The 17,062-nt window shown below is 44.5% G+C and overlaps 1 protein-coding gene across 3 annotated transcripts in view; it reads right to left on the minus strand.

Annotated features, from left to right (window-relative positions):
* Positions 1-465: 465 nt before the first annotated feature.
* LOC109878867 (protein FAM168A-like) overlaps positions 466-17,062 on the minus strand; it is a 48,631-nt gene continuing 32,034 nt past the window's right edge. For 2 of the 3 annotated variants that reach the window (XM_031791194.1, XM_031791192.1), the window contains 6 exons: positions 11,830-11,910; positions 3,796-3,986; positions 3,523-3,567; positions 3,247-3,427; positions 2,851-2,983; positions 466-2,755 (listed from right to left, as the gene is read on the minus strand). In XM_031791194.1, the coding sequence (XP_031647054.1) occupies positions 2,868-2,983; positions 3,247-3,427; positions 3,523-3,567; positions 3,796-3,986; positions 11,830-11,910 (614 nt within the window). In that variant the 3' untranslated portion in view covers positions 466-2,755; positions 2,851-2,867. The remainder of the gene's footprint in view (positions 2,756-2,850; positions 2,984-3,246; positions 3,428-3,522; positions 3,568-3,795; positions 3,987-11,829; positions 11,911-17,062) is intronic. The other variant, XM_031791193.1, reaches the window with a different exon arrangement.

The following is a 17,062-nucleotide window of genomic DNA, read 5'->3' on the forward strand; positions in this document are numbered from 1 at the left end:
AACATGGTGTACACTGTTCCCTGCTGCTCTCCCCCCTGACCCACCTCTCTCCCCCCTGACCCACCTCTCTCCCTCCTGACCCACCACTCCCCCTTCTGAGCCTCCACTCCCCCGCCTGACCCACCACTCCCCCGCCTGACCCACCACTCCCCTCCTGAGCCTCCACTCCCCCTCCTGAGCCTCCACTCCCCCTCCTGAGCCTCCACTCCCCCTCCTGACCCACCACCCCCCTCCTGACCCTCCACTCCCCTCCTGACCCTCCACTCCCCTCCTGACCCACCACTCCCCTCCTGACCCTCCACTCCCCTCCTGACCCTCCACTCCCCTCCTGACCCACCACTCCCCTCCTGACCCTCCACTCCCCTCCTGACCCACCACTCCCCTCCTGACCCACCACTCCCCTCCTGACCCTCCACTCCCCTCCTGACCCACCACTCTCCCTCCTGACCCTCCACTCCCCTCCTGACCCACCACTCCCCTCCTGACCCTCCACTCCCCTCCTGACCCCCCACTCCCCTCCTGACCCACCACTCCCCTCCTGACCCTCCTCTGCCACGTCACCCTGCCAAGTGCTTCCATATCCCTTTAACTCCTAAACATGTTCCTCAATAAGCAATCAGTCCGAGTGGTGGTCTAATGTACTGTGTGTGTGTGTGAGAGAGAGCGTATGTATATGTGTGTGTTTAAGTGTGTTGGAACACGTTTGAATCCATGTACGATTATTTGATTGACATTAAGTGATCCTGCTTTAAGTATGACTTTGTGTGTATTTATGGGTGTATATGTATGTATGTATGTATGTATGTATGTATGTATGTATGTATGTATGTATGTATGTATGTATGTATGTATGTGGGTGACTGTGTGCATGAACACATCCTGTACACACAGCTATATAAATATATTAACATTTTATAATTTATCAGTTTAAGCTAAATGACAAATGGCCTCTATATTGAGATGAATTCAGTAACTGGTAAGTACTGTGACCGTGTGATGCTGCATACCACGTCTTTACAGCCACACAGCAGATCTAGTCGTTACAGATCTAGTCAGATAGCGTATCTAGTCAGACAGTGGATCTAGACGTTACAGATATAGTCAGATAGCGGATCTAGTCAGACAGTGGATCTAGACGTTACAGATCTAGTCAGACAGTGGATCTAGATGTTACAGATCTAGTCAGATAGCGTATCTAGTCAGACAGTGGATCTAGACGTTACAGATCTAGTCAGACATTGGACCTAGATGTTACAGATCTAGTCAGACAGTGGATCTAGACGTTACAGATCTAGTCAGACAGTGGATCTAGACGTTACAGATCTAGTCAGACAGTGGATCTAGACGTTACAGATCTAGTCAGATAGCGGATCTAGTCAGACAGCGGATCTAGTCGTTACAGATCTAGTCAGATAGTGGATCTAGACGTTACAGATCTAGTCAGATAGCGGATCTAGTCGTTACAGATCTAGTCAGACAGTGGATCTAGACGTTACAGATCTAGTCAGACAGTGGATCTAGACGTTACAGATCTAGTCAGACAGTGGATCTAGTCAGACAGCAGATCGAGTCAGATAGTGGATCTAGACGTTACAGATCTAGTCAGATAGTGGATCTAGACGTTACAGATCTAGTCAGACAGTGGCTCTAGTCAGACAGTGGATCTAGTCAGACAGTGGATCTAGACGTTACAGATCTAGTCAGACAGTGGATCTAGTCAGATAGTGGATCTAGTCAGACAGTGGATCTAGACGTTACAGATCTAGTCAGACAGCGGATCTAGGCGTTACAGATCTAGTCAGATAGCGGATCTAGTCAGACAGTGGATCTAGACGTTACAGATATAGTCAGACAGCGGATCTAGTCAGACAGTGGCTCTAGTCAGACAGTGGATCTAGTCAGACAGTGGATCTAGACGTTACAGATCTAGTCAGACAGTGGATCTAGTCAGATAGTGGATCTAGTCAGACAGTGGATCTAGACGTTACAGATCTAGTCAGACAGCGGATCTAGACGTTACAGATCTAGTCAGATAGCGGATCTAGTCAGACAGTGGATCTAGACGTTACAGATCTAGTCAGACAGCGGATCTAGACGTTACAGATCTAAGAAACAGCTAGCAGCTGGAAGACAACCCTTGTTATCAGAAGAGGAAGATGAAGTGCAGATCAGAAGGAGAAGTGGAACAGAGATTGTGAACAGAGAGAAAAGAGGTATACTGTTCCAAGACAGTGTGCTTTGTTGGAAAAGGGTTCAAACAAACAGAAATCAATGAAATCAAAACCCTGTGCTGACATCTAATCCTTAGAAAATTTGGCAGCATAAATTGATGATGATAATGGCGTGATGATGAAGGTGGTGGTGGAAGTGTCCAGTACATTCCCACCATTGGATCTGGACCACACCAACAGAACACGGACCACAAGCAGAGCAACAGACACCCATGATTGGTCAATCACTCTGGAGTTCCAATGACAATGGGAAAATTGAAATGATGTAAAAAAAATAAACAAATAAAAAAAATGAAATAAATAAAACCAACAAAAGGAACCAGCGTAATAAATGGACATATTGGCAAATCAAAGAAGAAGAAAATATTTGTGTAACAAAAAAATCAGCTTTTATAAAACACTACAGAATGCAGCAAGTGTCCGTTGCTCTTTAGTTTTGTTGTTGCAGACAGATGTGAGGTTGCCATGGTGACCATAAGAAGCCCGTGTAAGACTGGAGTAGTTGCATACCTTGGACTCCAGATCTGAAACGACAGAGACGGGACCCAGAGAAGGAGTTTAAAGACATTGGATTGATTGCGAGCGGAATGTGGACATTTGGAATTCTGAGATGACTTACCTCTCGGGGGGCGGGGTCTACCAGTGGGGAGGGACATAGCTGTAACCAGGTGTGCCCTGGGACCGGTACTGTGGCATGGTGACGTGTTGGTGAGCACCCAGCTGAGCGTGCTGAGGCGTGGTCAACAGGGTTCCTACAGGACGACACATGCATCATCAGGGTAACATGTCATTTTGTCACTATTGTTTGGACCGTAACATTAGGGCCTATATGACGCAGACCAAACTAATTCAACTTACACCAAAAACACAATCATTTTAGCATAAGAATAATCCATTTTGCATAGGAAATTAAATAGAATAATTTTAAAAAGGTGTTTAATATGAAAATATATGTAATGTTCACGTGATGTCAACATGATGTAGCCACACCAGCTTCCTCAGTCATCCGTCCTACCTGCACTCATAGCCATGGTGGTCCCGGCAACCATCCCCATGGCAGCCATTCCGTTGTTTCTAGGGGCTTGGACCGGGGCGGGGTAGAGGGCTGAGGGCAGGCTGTTTGGCTGAACCACTGTGGTGTGGTGGATTACATGAGGCTGAGGCTGAGCAGCAAACACAGGCTGGGTGTAATACGCCTACAGACACAGAGACAGAGGTTAGAGTGTGACTGTGTTAGTGTGTGTCTGTGTGTGTTGATGTGTGTGTGCATGTGAGTAGTGTGTTGATTTACATAGGGCTGGGCCGCATACACTGGCTGGCCATAATACGCTGCTGCCTACAGGGAGACAGAGAGAGAGGTTAGGGTGTGTGTGTGTGCTTATCAGTACATAAAGGTCCTACTGAGGGTAGTAGACGTTGAGGGAGTAGGATGTGTGTGTACGCTGAGGTTAGGATTGTATATAGGTGTGTGTGTGTGTTTGTATAGAAGTTGCTGAGGGTAGGGGTAGGAGTAGGGTGTGTGTGTGTGTGTGTGTGTGTTTGTGTGAAGGGTATGTTGGCTTACCTGTGCATATAAGTTCTGCAGGTTCTGCATGCTCTGCAGGTTCTGCATGCTCTGCATGTTCTGCTGGGGGTAGGCACTTCTGATGGGGTACATGGCTGTTTGGTAGGGGTTGGGGGAGGGGGAGTATGGCGGAGGGGCTCCGTTCGTCTGGGTGGGGGGCACTTTATACGGAGTACCCGCTGTAGTGTATCCTACACACACACACACACACACACACACACACACACACACACACACACACACGCACACACACGCGCACACACACACACACACACAGAGAAAGAGAGAGATGAAACATAGATCCACCGGCCAAGACATGTATAAGAGTAACAAATCCTTCCACTCAGTCCTAATGTAGTACCTCAGCAGTGTTCATTTCATCAACAACAATAGTGACTCAAATATTTTTGAAACGCCTATTTTTCAGTGGCAATTGAGGAGACTTTAACTGACTAAATAGACCAAACTAAAGTAAAATGATTTCAGTTGACTAAAACGTGACAAAATCAACTCTGTGACCAGAATCAGACTAGTAAATATGGACAAGAGGTTATGGAGAGATTGACTAGTAAATGGACTGGACAAGAGGTTATGGAGAGATTGACTAGTAAATGGACTGGACAAGAGGTTATGGAGAGATTGACTAGTAAATGGACTGGACAAGAGGTTATGGAGAGATTGACTAGTAAATGGACTGGACAAGAGGTTATGGAGAGATTGACTAGTAAATGGACTGGACAAGAGGTTATGGAGAGATTGACTAGTAAATGGACTGGACAAGAGGTTATGGAGAGATTGAGAGCTTTTCAGAAATGACCCATAATGACCCAAAATAACCCACTGGCTCTATGTTTTTTTTCCTATCGTCCATTCATGAAGCATATTGTGGTCCGCTCTAACACTGGGCTACTTGCAGACCAGACCATTAACCATATGTTCAGGATACGCCTTGTTCAGTCATGTTACCTCATTAGCTAGCTACAGCTAACAACCTGCATTCAGCAGGATGAAACGTTCTGGAACGTTCAGATAGACATATGGTATGTAGAACAAACATGCCTCTGACATGTTGAATAAGGAATAAAGTTAGAAATTCTGATAATAGACCTATCTTCAAATATGTTGGTAGGACAAGGCTATGTATGCTTGTGCACATGGAAGTCAGTGATTTATGTTTACTATAGTTTAATGAGGCAATACAAATCTGATGTGACTAAAATGAAAGGGCATTTTGGCCCACTGTTTCTGTCATTTTGACAATAACTAGACTAAATCATTATTCAAATAACAAAACATGTGAATAAGACTTGATAATTTAGTCAAAATGACTACAACTAGAGAAAATAAAAAAAATAGTGCAAAAATGAACACGGCAATAGAATGCAATCCAGTCAGAGTATGACTAGTCAATGTCTCCCCCTAGTGGTAGAGCCTCATCATTTCAGTCTCCTCCTAGTGTTAGAGCCTCATCACTACAGTCTCCCCCTAGTGGTAGAGCCTCATCATTTCAGTCTCCTCCTAGTGTTAGAGCCTCATCACTACAGTCTCCTCCTAGTGGTAGAGCCTCATCACTACAGTCTCCTCCTAGTGGTAGAGCCTCATCATTACAGTATCCAAGTGGTAGAGCCTCATCATTACAGTCTCCTCCTAGTGGTAGAGCCTCATCATTACAGTCTCCTCCTAGTGGTAGAGCCTCATCATTACAGTCTCCTCCTAGTGGTAGAGCCTCATCATTACAGTCTCCTCCTAGTGGTAGAGCCTCATCATTACAGTCTCCTCCTAGTGGTGTAGCCTCATCATTACAGTCTCCTCCTAGTGGTAGAGCCTCATCATTACAGTCTCCTCCTAGTGGTAGAGCCTCATCATTACAGTCTCCTCCTAGTGGTGTAGCCTCATCATTACAGTCTCCTCCTAGTGGTGTAGCCTCATCATTACAGTCTCCTCCTAGTGGTAGAGCCTCATCATTACAGTCTCCTCCTAGTGGTAGAGCCTCATCATTACAGTCTCCTCCTAGTGGTGTAGCCTCATCATTACAGTCTCCTCCTAGTGGTAGAGTCTCATCACTACAGACTCCTAGTGGTAAAAGCCTCATCACTACAGTCCCCTAGTGGAAGAGCCTCATCACTACAGTCTCCTAGTGGTAGAGCCTCATCACTGCAGTCTCCTAGTGGTAAAGCCTCATCACTACAGTCTCCTCCTAGTGGTAAAGCCTCATCACTACAGTCTCGACGTAAAGTAGTAGTTTATTGTGTTTTTACACCACTGAGTATAGGCATTAGGCATCTAACATATCGCTTCCTCCTGTCCAGTGTTGTCAGATTAGAACAGGGAAAGGAAATTAAGCCACTGACATGATTTAGATTCACCACATGAATTACACAATATCTTATTAGCTACTTATATTGCTTTATGCTACATACATTAAACGTTTAGGCTATATATAGTGGGTTATTGAGATGTGCCTATGGTTATCCTAGGACTGCTCTATAGACCTCTTTCTGTGTTTGCAAACAGTGCCGCACGAGGCCGATGCGCACAACTTGGAAGGCAGCAACAAAAGCCTCTATTTACATGTTGCTTTTGAGTGCATTTCTCACTACTTTTGGATTATAATTGGATATTAAGGCTCGTATGAATGTCCTGCTTAATATAATGTTTGTGTCATCATCGCAAATCAACTGCATTATACTTAAAAAACAACTTCAACCAGTAATATTGCTCTTTGGCTAGCTTTTGCTACAGCCTATATCAATGAACGTTAGCATTCTAGCTAACAACCGCTGCATCCAAAATAGTTATTTTGAAAAGATCACAACCAAATATAATCTTCAAGCAAATATAATCTTCAAGCGAAAACAAAACATAATTGTAAGTGTACGAAAACCCAAGAAAGTTATTTTGTTTTGAAGTAAATGAGCATAAATTTAGGCTGTTGTTGAATGGCCGCAGAAGGCGATGGCTTCTTACTGCCACCATGAGTCGCACACATCTGTGCATGACGTCAGTGTGTGGTGTGCTGGAAAAGGGTCTCTTTGTGTAGTACTCTGCTAGAACCACCAGGGGATAGCTGACTACTCTATACCAGGGGTCTCCGACCTTTTCTAGCATGAGAGCTACTTTAATATAATGAAATATGTTGAGAGCTCATTCAAATAGGCACATTATTCTCTTCTCTTCTGGGTCCTTAGCGTACAAGAGAAAGTAGTGCAGTGTTTTCTGTCAATATACCTGTTCAAATAAAGGTTAATAAACAACTCTAAGGGGGTCCTATAAAATCAGTTCTATATATTCCCAAATGATGTTGTTTTCTCAGTTGTACATTTCCTGGTTTTAGATCGATTTTATATTTCACTCTCAAAATTACAATTGTTTATAGAGAAAATATGCAATTGGAGTCCATGTCAATGCTTAAACAAAACAAACACGTTTAGATTTCAGTGTAATTCCCCTTTAATTGCTCATCTAACGAGTGAGGAATGTGCCGGTCTAGCAATGGTTCAGTACTGCTGCTGCTCATTTCATGGCAAAGTGTACAAATAATACACAATAGATAAATGATTAACACTGAACAAAAATTGGCAATTGGCATGCTGACTGCAGGAATGCCCACGAGCTGTTGTCAGACAATTGAAGGTTAATTTCTCTACCATAAGCCGCTGCCAATGTTGTTTTAAAGAATTTGGGAGTATCCCCAACTGGCCTCAAACCGCAGACCATGTGAATGGCGTCATGTGGGTGAGCGGTTTGCTGATGTCAACGTTGTGAACAGAGTGCCCCATAGTGGCGTGGGAATTATGGTACGGGCAGGCATAAGCTATAGACAACGAACACAATTGCATTTTATTGATGGCAATTTGAATGCACAGAGATACTGTGACGAGATCCCGAGACCCATTGTTGTGCCATTCATCCGCCACCATCACCTCAGGTTTCATCATGATAATGCATGGCCCCATGTCGCAAATATCTGTACACAATTCCAGGAAACTGAAAATGTCCCAGTTTTTCCATGGCCTGCATAGTCAACAGACATGTCACCCATTGAGCATCTTTGGGATGCTCCGAATTGATGTGTACGATAGCGTGTTCCAGTTCCCGTCAATATCAAGCAACTTCGCACAGCCATTGAAGAGGAGTGGGACAACATTCCCCAGGCCACAATCCCTATCTTTTTATAAGGTATCTGTGACCAACAGATGCATATCTGTATTCCCAGTCATGTGAAATCCATAGATTAGGGTTTAATGAATTTATTTCAATTGACTGATTTCCTTATATGAACTGTAACTCAGTAAAATCTTTGTAATTGTTGCATGTTGCATTTACATTTTTGTTCAGTGTACTTATTATATAATTCTGCCAGGTAAGCCTACTTTGCAGTTAACATTTAATTGAGAAGGTGAAAGTATTTCTGTCAACCTACATCAACTGGCTACAGACATACTGATAGACAAACGTGTGCATCCCAGACAGACAGGGGCAATATTTATGGAAATGTATTGGCAGATTTTGAGTTTAGTTTGTTTTGTTAAGCAAATAGCGGCTAACCGGGGTTGGGATAAAAGTCAATGTTGTGTTGATTAGATAAAAGCTGGAAGCTTGCGTTGTCTGATACTTGTGAGATTTGATTGACAGTTTGCAGGGGAAATCATCAAATTGCCTGTACTTTCAGAATTGTTTGGTGAGCTACTCATATGTGGGATGCGAGCTACTGGTGGTTCCCGATTGACCTGTTGGGGACCCCTGCTCTATATGGTTTTTGTAGTACACAAGTAGTACTTTGTGTAGTAATCTGTTAGAACCACCAGGGGGCAGCTGACTTGTGTCGTACTTTGTGTAGTAATCTGTTAGAACCACCAGGGGGCAGCTGAAGATCATGCTGCGCTGCTGAGAGTATTATAGAACACAAAGCCAAGGACACAGGAACAAAGAGAGCGAGAGATGCTGAGGAGCTCCACCGTGCATCACCATTAGCCAGCTCTGAATGGCAATTACACAAGCATCAGCGTGCAGCCGATATCAGTCTGTGTTATTGTGTCCAGTCTGAAGGCCATGGGTGAATGAATATTATGTGGACAATATATTAATCAAGATGTTGCCCTCTAAATATGACCTGAGGGGGGTCGGCTATTCAGAACGTTGTAGTCTAGTGTTGTAGAAGAAAACATGTAGTCCTCAAGTAACCCACCAGAGAGTCACTAGGGCCGCAAGGTGGAGATGAGACAAGGTTGTTAGCTACAGATTACGGGAAAAGAAAATGAAAAGCCACTTGTAGCTTCGGATGCAATCATTTATTCGCCAACGTTTCAACAGCAAGCTGTCTTCTCCAGGGTAGCTTTACATTTCTACCAAACAATGGAACATCATTCGCCAAACCTTGGACACAATCACCTGAACTCTACATGGGGCGGCAGGGTAGCCTAGTGGTTAGAGCGTTGGACTAGTAACCGGAAGGTTGCAAGTTCAAACCCCCGAGCTGACAAGGTATAAATCTGTCGTTCTGCCCCTGAACAGGCAGTTAACCTACTGTTTCTAGGTTAAGAATTTGTTCTTAACTGACTTGCCTAGTTAAATAAAGAGCTACAGTAGTAACTACCTCCTCGTTAGCTGACAGCTACAGTAGTAACTACCTCCTAGAGTTAGCTGACAGCTACAGTAGTAACTCCTCTACCTCCTAGAGTTAGCTGACAGCTACAGTAGTAACTACCTCCTAGAGTTAGCTGACAGCTACGGTAGTAACTACCTCCTCGTTAGCTGACAGCTACAGTAGTAACTACCTCAGAGTTAGCTGACAGCTACAGTAGTAACTACCTCCTAGAGTTAGCTGACAGCTACGGTAGTAACTACCTCCTCGTTAGCTGACAGCTACAGTAGTAACTACCTCCTAGAGTTAGCTGACAGCTACGGTAGTAACTACCTCCTCGTTAGCTGACAATTACAGTAGTAACTACCTCCTAGAGCTAGCTGATAGCTACAGTAGTAACTACCTCCTAGAGCTAGCTGACAGTTACAGTAGTAACTACCTCCTAGAGCTAGCTGATAGCTACAGTAGTAACTACCTCCTAGAGCTAGCTGACAGCTACAGTAGTAACTACCTCCAAGAGTTAGCTGACAGCTACAGTAGTAACTACCTCCAAGAGTTAGCTGACAGCTACAGTAGTAACTACCTCCAAGAGTTAGCTGACAGCTACAGTAGTAACTACCTCCTAGAGTTAGCGGACAGCTACAGTAGTAACTACCTCCTAGAGTTAGCTGACAGCTACAGTAGTAACTACCTCCTAGAGTTAGCGGACAGCTACAGTAGTAACTACCTCCTAGAGTTAGCTGACAGCTACAGTAGTAACTACCTCCTAGAGTTAGCTGACAGCTACAGTAGTAACTACCTCCTAGAGTTAGCTGACAGTTACAGTAGTAACTACCTCCTAGAGCTAGCTGACAGCTACAGTAGTAACTCCTCTACCTCCTAGAGTTAGCTGACAGTTACAGTAGTAACTACCTCCTAGAGCTAGTGGACAGTTACAGTAGTAACTACCTCCTAGAGTTAGCGGACAGCTACAGTAGTAACTACCTCCTAGAGTTAGCTGACAGCTACAGTAGTAACTACCTCCTAGAGTTAGCTGACAGTTACAGTAGTAACTACCTCCTAGAGCTAGCTGACAGCTACAGTAGTAACTCCTCTACCTCCTAGAGTTAGCTGACAGTTACAGTAGTAACTACCTCCTAGAGTTAGCTGACAGTTACAGTAGTAACTACCTCCTAGAGCTAGCGGACAGTTACAGTAGTAACTACCTCCTAGAGTTAGCGGACAGCTACAGTAGTAACTACCTCCTAGAGTTAGCTGACAGCTACAGTAGTAACTACCTCCTAGAGCTAGCTGATAGCTACAGTAGTAACTACCTCCTAGAGCTAGCTGACAGCTACAGTAGTAACTACCTCCTAGAGTTAGCTGACAGCTACAGTAGTAACTACCTCCTAGAGTTAGCTGACAGTTACAGTAGTAACTACCTCCTTGAGCTAGCGGACAGTTACAGTAGTAACTACCTCCTAGAGTTAGCGGACAGCTACAGTAGTAACTACCTCCTAGAGTTAGCTGACAGTTACAGTAGTAACTACCTCCTAGAGCTAGCTGATAGCTACAGTAGTAACTACCTCCTAGAGCTAGCTGACAGCTACAGTAGTAACTACCTCCTAGAGTTAGCTGACAGCTACAGTAGTAACTACCTCCTAGAGTTAGCTGACAGTTACAGTAGTAACTACCTCCTTGAGCTAGCGGACAGTTACAGTAGTAACTACCTCCTAGAGTTAGCTGACAGCTACAGTAGTAACTCCTCTACCTCCTAGAGTTAGCTGACAGTTACAGTAGTAACTACCACCTAGAGTTAGCTGACAGTTACAGTAGTAACTACCTCCTAGAGCTAGCGGACAGTTACAGTAGTAACTACCTCCTAGAGTTAGCGGACAGCTACAGTAGTAACTACCTCCTAGAGTTAGCTGACAGCTACAGTAGTAACTACCTACTAGAGTTAACTGCCAGCTACAGTAGCAACTACCTCCAAGAGGTTGGGTGTGTGTTCTTACCCGGTGGGTACCCTGGACTACCTGTTTGGTAGAGGTTGGGTGTGTGTGTTCTTACCCGGTGGGTACCCTGGACTACCTGATTGGTAGAGGTTGGGTGTGTGTGTGTTCTTACCCGGTGGGTACCCTGGACTATCTGTTTGGTAGAGGTTGGGTGTGTGTGTGTGTTCTTACCTGGTGGGTACCCTGGACTACCTGATTGGTAGAGGTTAGGTGTGTGTGTGTTCTTACCTGGTGGGTACCCTGGACTACCCTTTTGGTAGAGGTTGGGTGTGTGTGTGTTCTTACCTGGTGGGTACCCTGGACTACCTGATTGGTAGAGGTTGGGTGTGTGTGTGTTCTTACCCGGTGGGTACCCTGGACTACCTGATTGGTAGAGGTTGGGTGTGTGTGTGTTCTTACCCGGTGGGTACCCTGGACTACCTGATTGGTAGAGGTTGGGTGTGTGTGTGTTCTTACCTGGTGGGTACCCTGGACTACCCGTTTGGTAGAGGTTAGGTGTGTAGGTGGGAGCAGCAGTAGGGTAACCTCCTGGGTAGCCTACAGACACAGGACAAGAGAGAGTCTTAAGGTGCCTGCATGCTTCCCATCTGAAACAGTTTGTACATATTGTTTGTTTGTTTTGGTCCCCGACGAGTTTTTTCCCCGGCTGTTTTTTCCCCGGCTGTTTTTCCGGAAGTCCACGCCCTTTCATCGATGATTGGTCACCAGTAGGGATTCTTCAATTAAGTGTTTGTTAAATTGAATCTGACTATTTTGAGGAAGTGCTCCTGGTTATGTTGTTGGTACGGTGTCTCAAGGAGGGACACACAGTATTAGTACCCCTTTCTTCTTGTTTTTCAGGGGAACATATTTTAAGGGAGTATGAGAGCACAGATGTTCACTTCGCCTAGCCGAGTTCTGCTAGGAGCAAACCCAACCTATGTATGCTGACGCCTTGAGAGAGACACCAGTAGGTAGAGAGTGGGTAGTTACTGAGCAGGATGTGCACAGATGGTGATCATTACACATTGTCTGTCTCAATAACACACACTCGGATGAACGCAACACACAGACACTGGCATTCAACACACTCTGGGGTGAATGTACAATTGTAAACGTTGACATAGGAATAGATGCATACAAAGAAACCCCTTAATCTTGGACACACAGCTATGACCTGTAGGGAGGGGTGTGTGTGTATATAAGGTCTCGGTCTTAATGTATGTATGCATATGGCTCTAAAACACAGCAGGAGGGGGAGAGCTCTCATGCTGAGTTAACACCTGGGTCGGTTTCTGTGTGTGTGTGTGTGTGTGTGTGTGTCTGTGTGTAGACACAACATAGTGCCTGTGTCACAAAGAAAAGAAATGCCACACACACTAGGAGCTCAGACGCAATAATTGAACAACCTAATATCCAACTGTCTTCATCTGGGTATTATACCCTGATGAAGACAGCTTGTCTGTCGAAACGTTGGATACTAGGTTAGTCAACTATTGCATCTGAGCTCCTAGGGTGTGCGGCTCTCCTTTCATTTCTCGAGTGTTCTACTTCGCAGGTGTGCGTTTATCACGCCTCCAGATTAGTCTGTGTCACAAAGAACACACTGCAAAGTGCATAAACACATGCAGATAGTGTCCTGATGTTTTGTTCAGCAGTCTACAGCAGGTAGAATAGTGTCGGTTGTAACTCTTCATTACACACACAAACACATATGGTTAACACACTGTCTGGTCCCAGTTGTCTGGTTGTGTGAAACACCTAAGTGGAGACAGCTAATTGTTTCACCAATTAGCAGACATTACAACCCCCCACTCTAACCACTAACGAGACACTGTGTCGGGGGAGGGTGAGAAATGAGAGGAGGAAGGAGAGGGAACGATGAAGAAAAGAGTGTAAATGAAGGAAGTAGACACAGAAGAACAGGAAGAGAGAAAGAGGATATATAGTATGTACACTATATAGACACAAAGGTAGGTGGACACCCCTTCAAATGAGTGGATTTGGTTATTTCAGCCACCTGCTGACAGGTGTGTTAAATCAAGCACACCCAAGCACATGCAATCTCCACAGACAAACATTGGCAGTAGAATTGCCTTACTGAAGAGCTCAGTGGCTTTCAACATGGCACCATCAGAGGATGCCACCTTTCCAACAAGTCAGTTCGTCACATTTCTGCCCTGCTAGAGCTGCCCCGGTCAACTGTAAGTGCAGTTATTGTGAAGTGGAAACGTCTAGGAGCAACAACGGCTCAGCCGCGAAGTGGTAGGACACACAAGCCCACAGAACGGGACCATTGGACTCTGGAGCAGTGGAAACGCGTTCTCTGGAGTGATGAATCACACCTCACCCTCGGGCAGTCCGACGGATGAATCTGGGTTTGGCGGATGTCAGGAGAACGCTGCCTGCCCCAATGCATAGTGTCAACTGTAAAGTTTGATGGAGGAGGAATAATGGTCTGGGGATGTTTTTAATGGTTTGGGCCTCTTAGTTCCAGTGAAGGGAAATCGTAATCTTAATGCAAAACACCAGTCTCAACGTCAACAGTGAAGAGACGACTCTGGGATGCTGGCCTTCTAGGCAGAGTTGCAAAGAAAAAGCCATATGTCAGACTGGCCAATAAAAATAAAAGATTAAGATGGGCAAAAGAACACAGACACTGGACAGAGGAACTCTGCCAAGAAGGCCAGTATCCCGGTGTCGTCTTCACTGTTGACGTTGAGACTGGTGTTTTGCGGGTACTATTTTAATTAAGCTGCCGGTTGAGGACTTGTGAGGCGTCTGTTTCTCAAACTCATTCTATTCTGGTTAGAGCCAGTTTGCGCTGTTCTGTGAATGGATTAGTACACAGCATTATACAAGATATTCAGTTTCTTGGCAATTTCTCGCATGGAATAGCCTTAATCTCTCAGAACAAGAATAGACTGACGAGTTTCAGAAGAAAGATCTTTGTTTCTGGCCATTTTGAGCCTGTAATCGAAACCACAAATGCTGATGCTCCAGATACTCAACTAGTCTAAAGGCCAGTTTTATTGCTTCTTTAATAAGCACAACACTTTTCAGCTGTGCTAACATAATTGCAAAAGGGTTTTCTAATGATCAAATAGCCTTTTAAAATGATAAACTTGGATTAGCCAACACAATGTGCCATTGGAACACAGGAGTGATGGTTGCTGATAATGGGCCTATGTATGCCTATGTAGATATTCCACTCAAAATCAGCCGTTTCCAGCTACAATAGTCATGTACAACATTCACAATGTCTACACTGTATTTCTTATCAATTTGTTGTTATATTAATAGACACATTTTTTGCTTTTCTTTCAAAAACAAGGACATTTCTAAGTGACCCCAAACTTTTGAATGGTAGTGTACAGTACAAGTCTAATGTTTGGACACACAAGGGTTTTTCTTCACTTGGACTATTTCCGACATTGTAGAATAATAGTGAAGACATCAAAACTATGAAATAACACATATGGAATCATGTAGTAACCAAAAAAATGCAGTCCAACTCATCCCAAACCATCTGAATTGGATTGAGGTCAGGTGATTGTGGAGACCAGGTCATCTGATGCAGCACTCCATCACTCTCCTTCTCGGTCAAATAGCCCTTACACAGCCTGGAGGTGTGTTGGGTCATTGTCTTGTTGAAAAACAAATTATAGTCCCACTAAGTGCAAACCAGATGGTATGGTGTATCGCTGCAGAATGCTGACATATATGCCTGGAATCTAATTAAATCACGGACAACTCTTCCTCCATGCTTCACAGTGAGAACCACACTTACAGAAATCACTTGCTCACCTACTCTGCGTCTCACAAAGACACGGCGGTTGGAACCAAAAATCTCAAATTTGGACTCGTCAGACCAAAGGACAGTTTTCCACAGGTCTAATGTACGTTGCTCATGTTTCGTGGACCAAGCAAGTCTGTTCTTCTTATTGGTATCCTTTAGTGGTGGTTTCTTTGCAGCAATTCGACCATGAAGTCTAAGGACCCTGGGACTAAACATCTCCCTCTGCAACTGGATCCTGGACTTCCTAAGTGTAGATAACAACACATCTGCCACGCTGATCCTCAACACGGGGGCCCCTCAGGGGTGCATGCTCAGTCCCCTCCTGTACTCCCTGTTCACTCATGACTGCACGGTCAGGCATGACTCCAAACCATCATTTAGTTTAACAATGACACAACTGTCTCAGCCTCCAGTATTTATGCTGCAATAGTTTATATGTGTCGGGGGGCTAGGGTCAGTTTGTTATATCTAGAGTATTTCTTCTGTCTTATCCAGTGTCCTGTGTGAATTTAAGTATGCTCTCTATCTTTTTCTCTCTCTCTCTTTCTTTCTCTCTCTGAGGACCTGAGCCCTAGGACCATACCTCAGGACTACCTGGCCTGATGACTCCTTGCTGTCCCCAGTCCACCTGGTCGTGCTGCTGCTCCAGTTTCAATTGTTCTGCCTGTGGCCATGGAAACCTGACCTGTTCACCGGACGTGCTACCTGTCCCAGACCTGCTGTTTTCAACTCTCTAGAGACAGCAGGAGCGGTAGAGATACTCTGAATGATCGGCTATGAAAAGCCAACTGACATTTACTCCTGAGGTTCTGACCTGTTGCATCCTCTACAACCACTGTGATTATTATTATTTGACCATGCTGGTCATCTATGAACATTTGAATATCTTGGCTATGTTCTGCTATAATCTCCACCCGGTACAGCTAGAAGAGAACTGGCAACCCCTCATAACCTAGAGAGGAACCAGGCTTCTTCCTGGTTCCAGCCTTCTTCTTGGTTCCACCTGTTGTATTCGGCGCATGTGACAAATCAAATTTGATTTGATTCACACAGTTTCCTCTGAACAGTTGATGTTGGGATGTGTCTGTTACTTGAACTCTGAAGCATTTATTTGGGCTGCAATTTCTGAGGCTGGTAACTAATGAACTGATCCTCTGCAGCAGAGGTAACTCTGGGTCTTCCTTTCCTGTGGCGGTCCTCATGAGAGCCAGTTTCATCATAGCGCTTGATGGTTTTTGCGACTGCATTTGAAGAAACTTTTAAAGATCTTGAAATTTTCCGGATTACTACTTTGAAGAATATAAAATATATTTTGTTTTGTTTAGAACTTTTTGGGTTACTACATGATATGTGTTATTTCATAGTTTTGATGTCTTCAGTATTTGATCCCCTGCTGATTTTGTACGTTTGCCCACTGACAAAGAAATGATCAGTCTAGAATTTTAATGGTAGGTTTATTTGAACAGTGAGAGACAGAATAACAACAAAAAAATCCAGAAAAACGCATGTCAAAAATGTTATAAATAAATTTGCATTTTAATGAGGGAAATAAGTATTTGACCCCTCTGCAAAACATGACTTAGTACTTGGTGGCAAAACCCTTGTTGGCAATCACAGAGGTCAGACGTTTCTTGTAGTTGGCCACGAGGTTTGCACACATCTCAGGGGGGATTCTGTCCCACTCCTCTTTGCAGATCTTCTCCAAGTCATTAAGGTTGAGGCTGATGTTTGGCAACTCGAACCTTCAGCTCCCTCCACAGATTTTCTATGGGATTAAGGTCTGGAGACTGTTTAGGCCACTCCAGGACCTTAATGTGCTTCCTCTTGAGCCACTACTTTGTTGCCTTGGCCGTGTGTTTTGGGTCATTGTCATGCTGGAATACCCATCCACGACCCATTTTCAATGCCCTG

This window comes from Oncorhynchus kisutch, linkage group LG15 (genome assembly GCF_002021735.2).
Source record: "Oncorhynchus kisutch isolate 150728-3 linkage group LG15, Okis_V2, whole genome shotgun sequence".
NCBI classification, from domain to species: domain Eukaryota; kingdom Metazoa; phylum Chordata; class Actinopteri; order Salmoniformes; family Salmonidae; genus Oncorhynchus; species Oncorhynchus kisutch.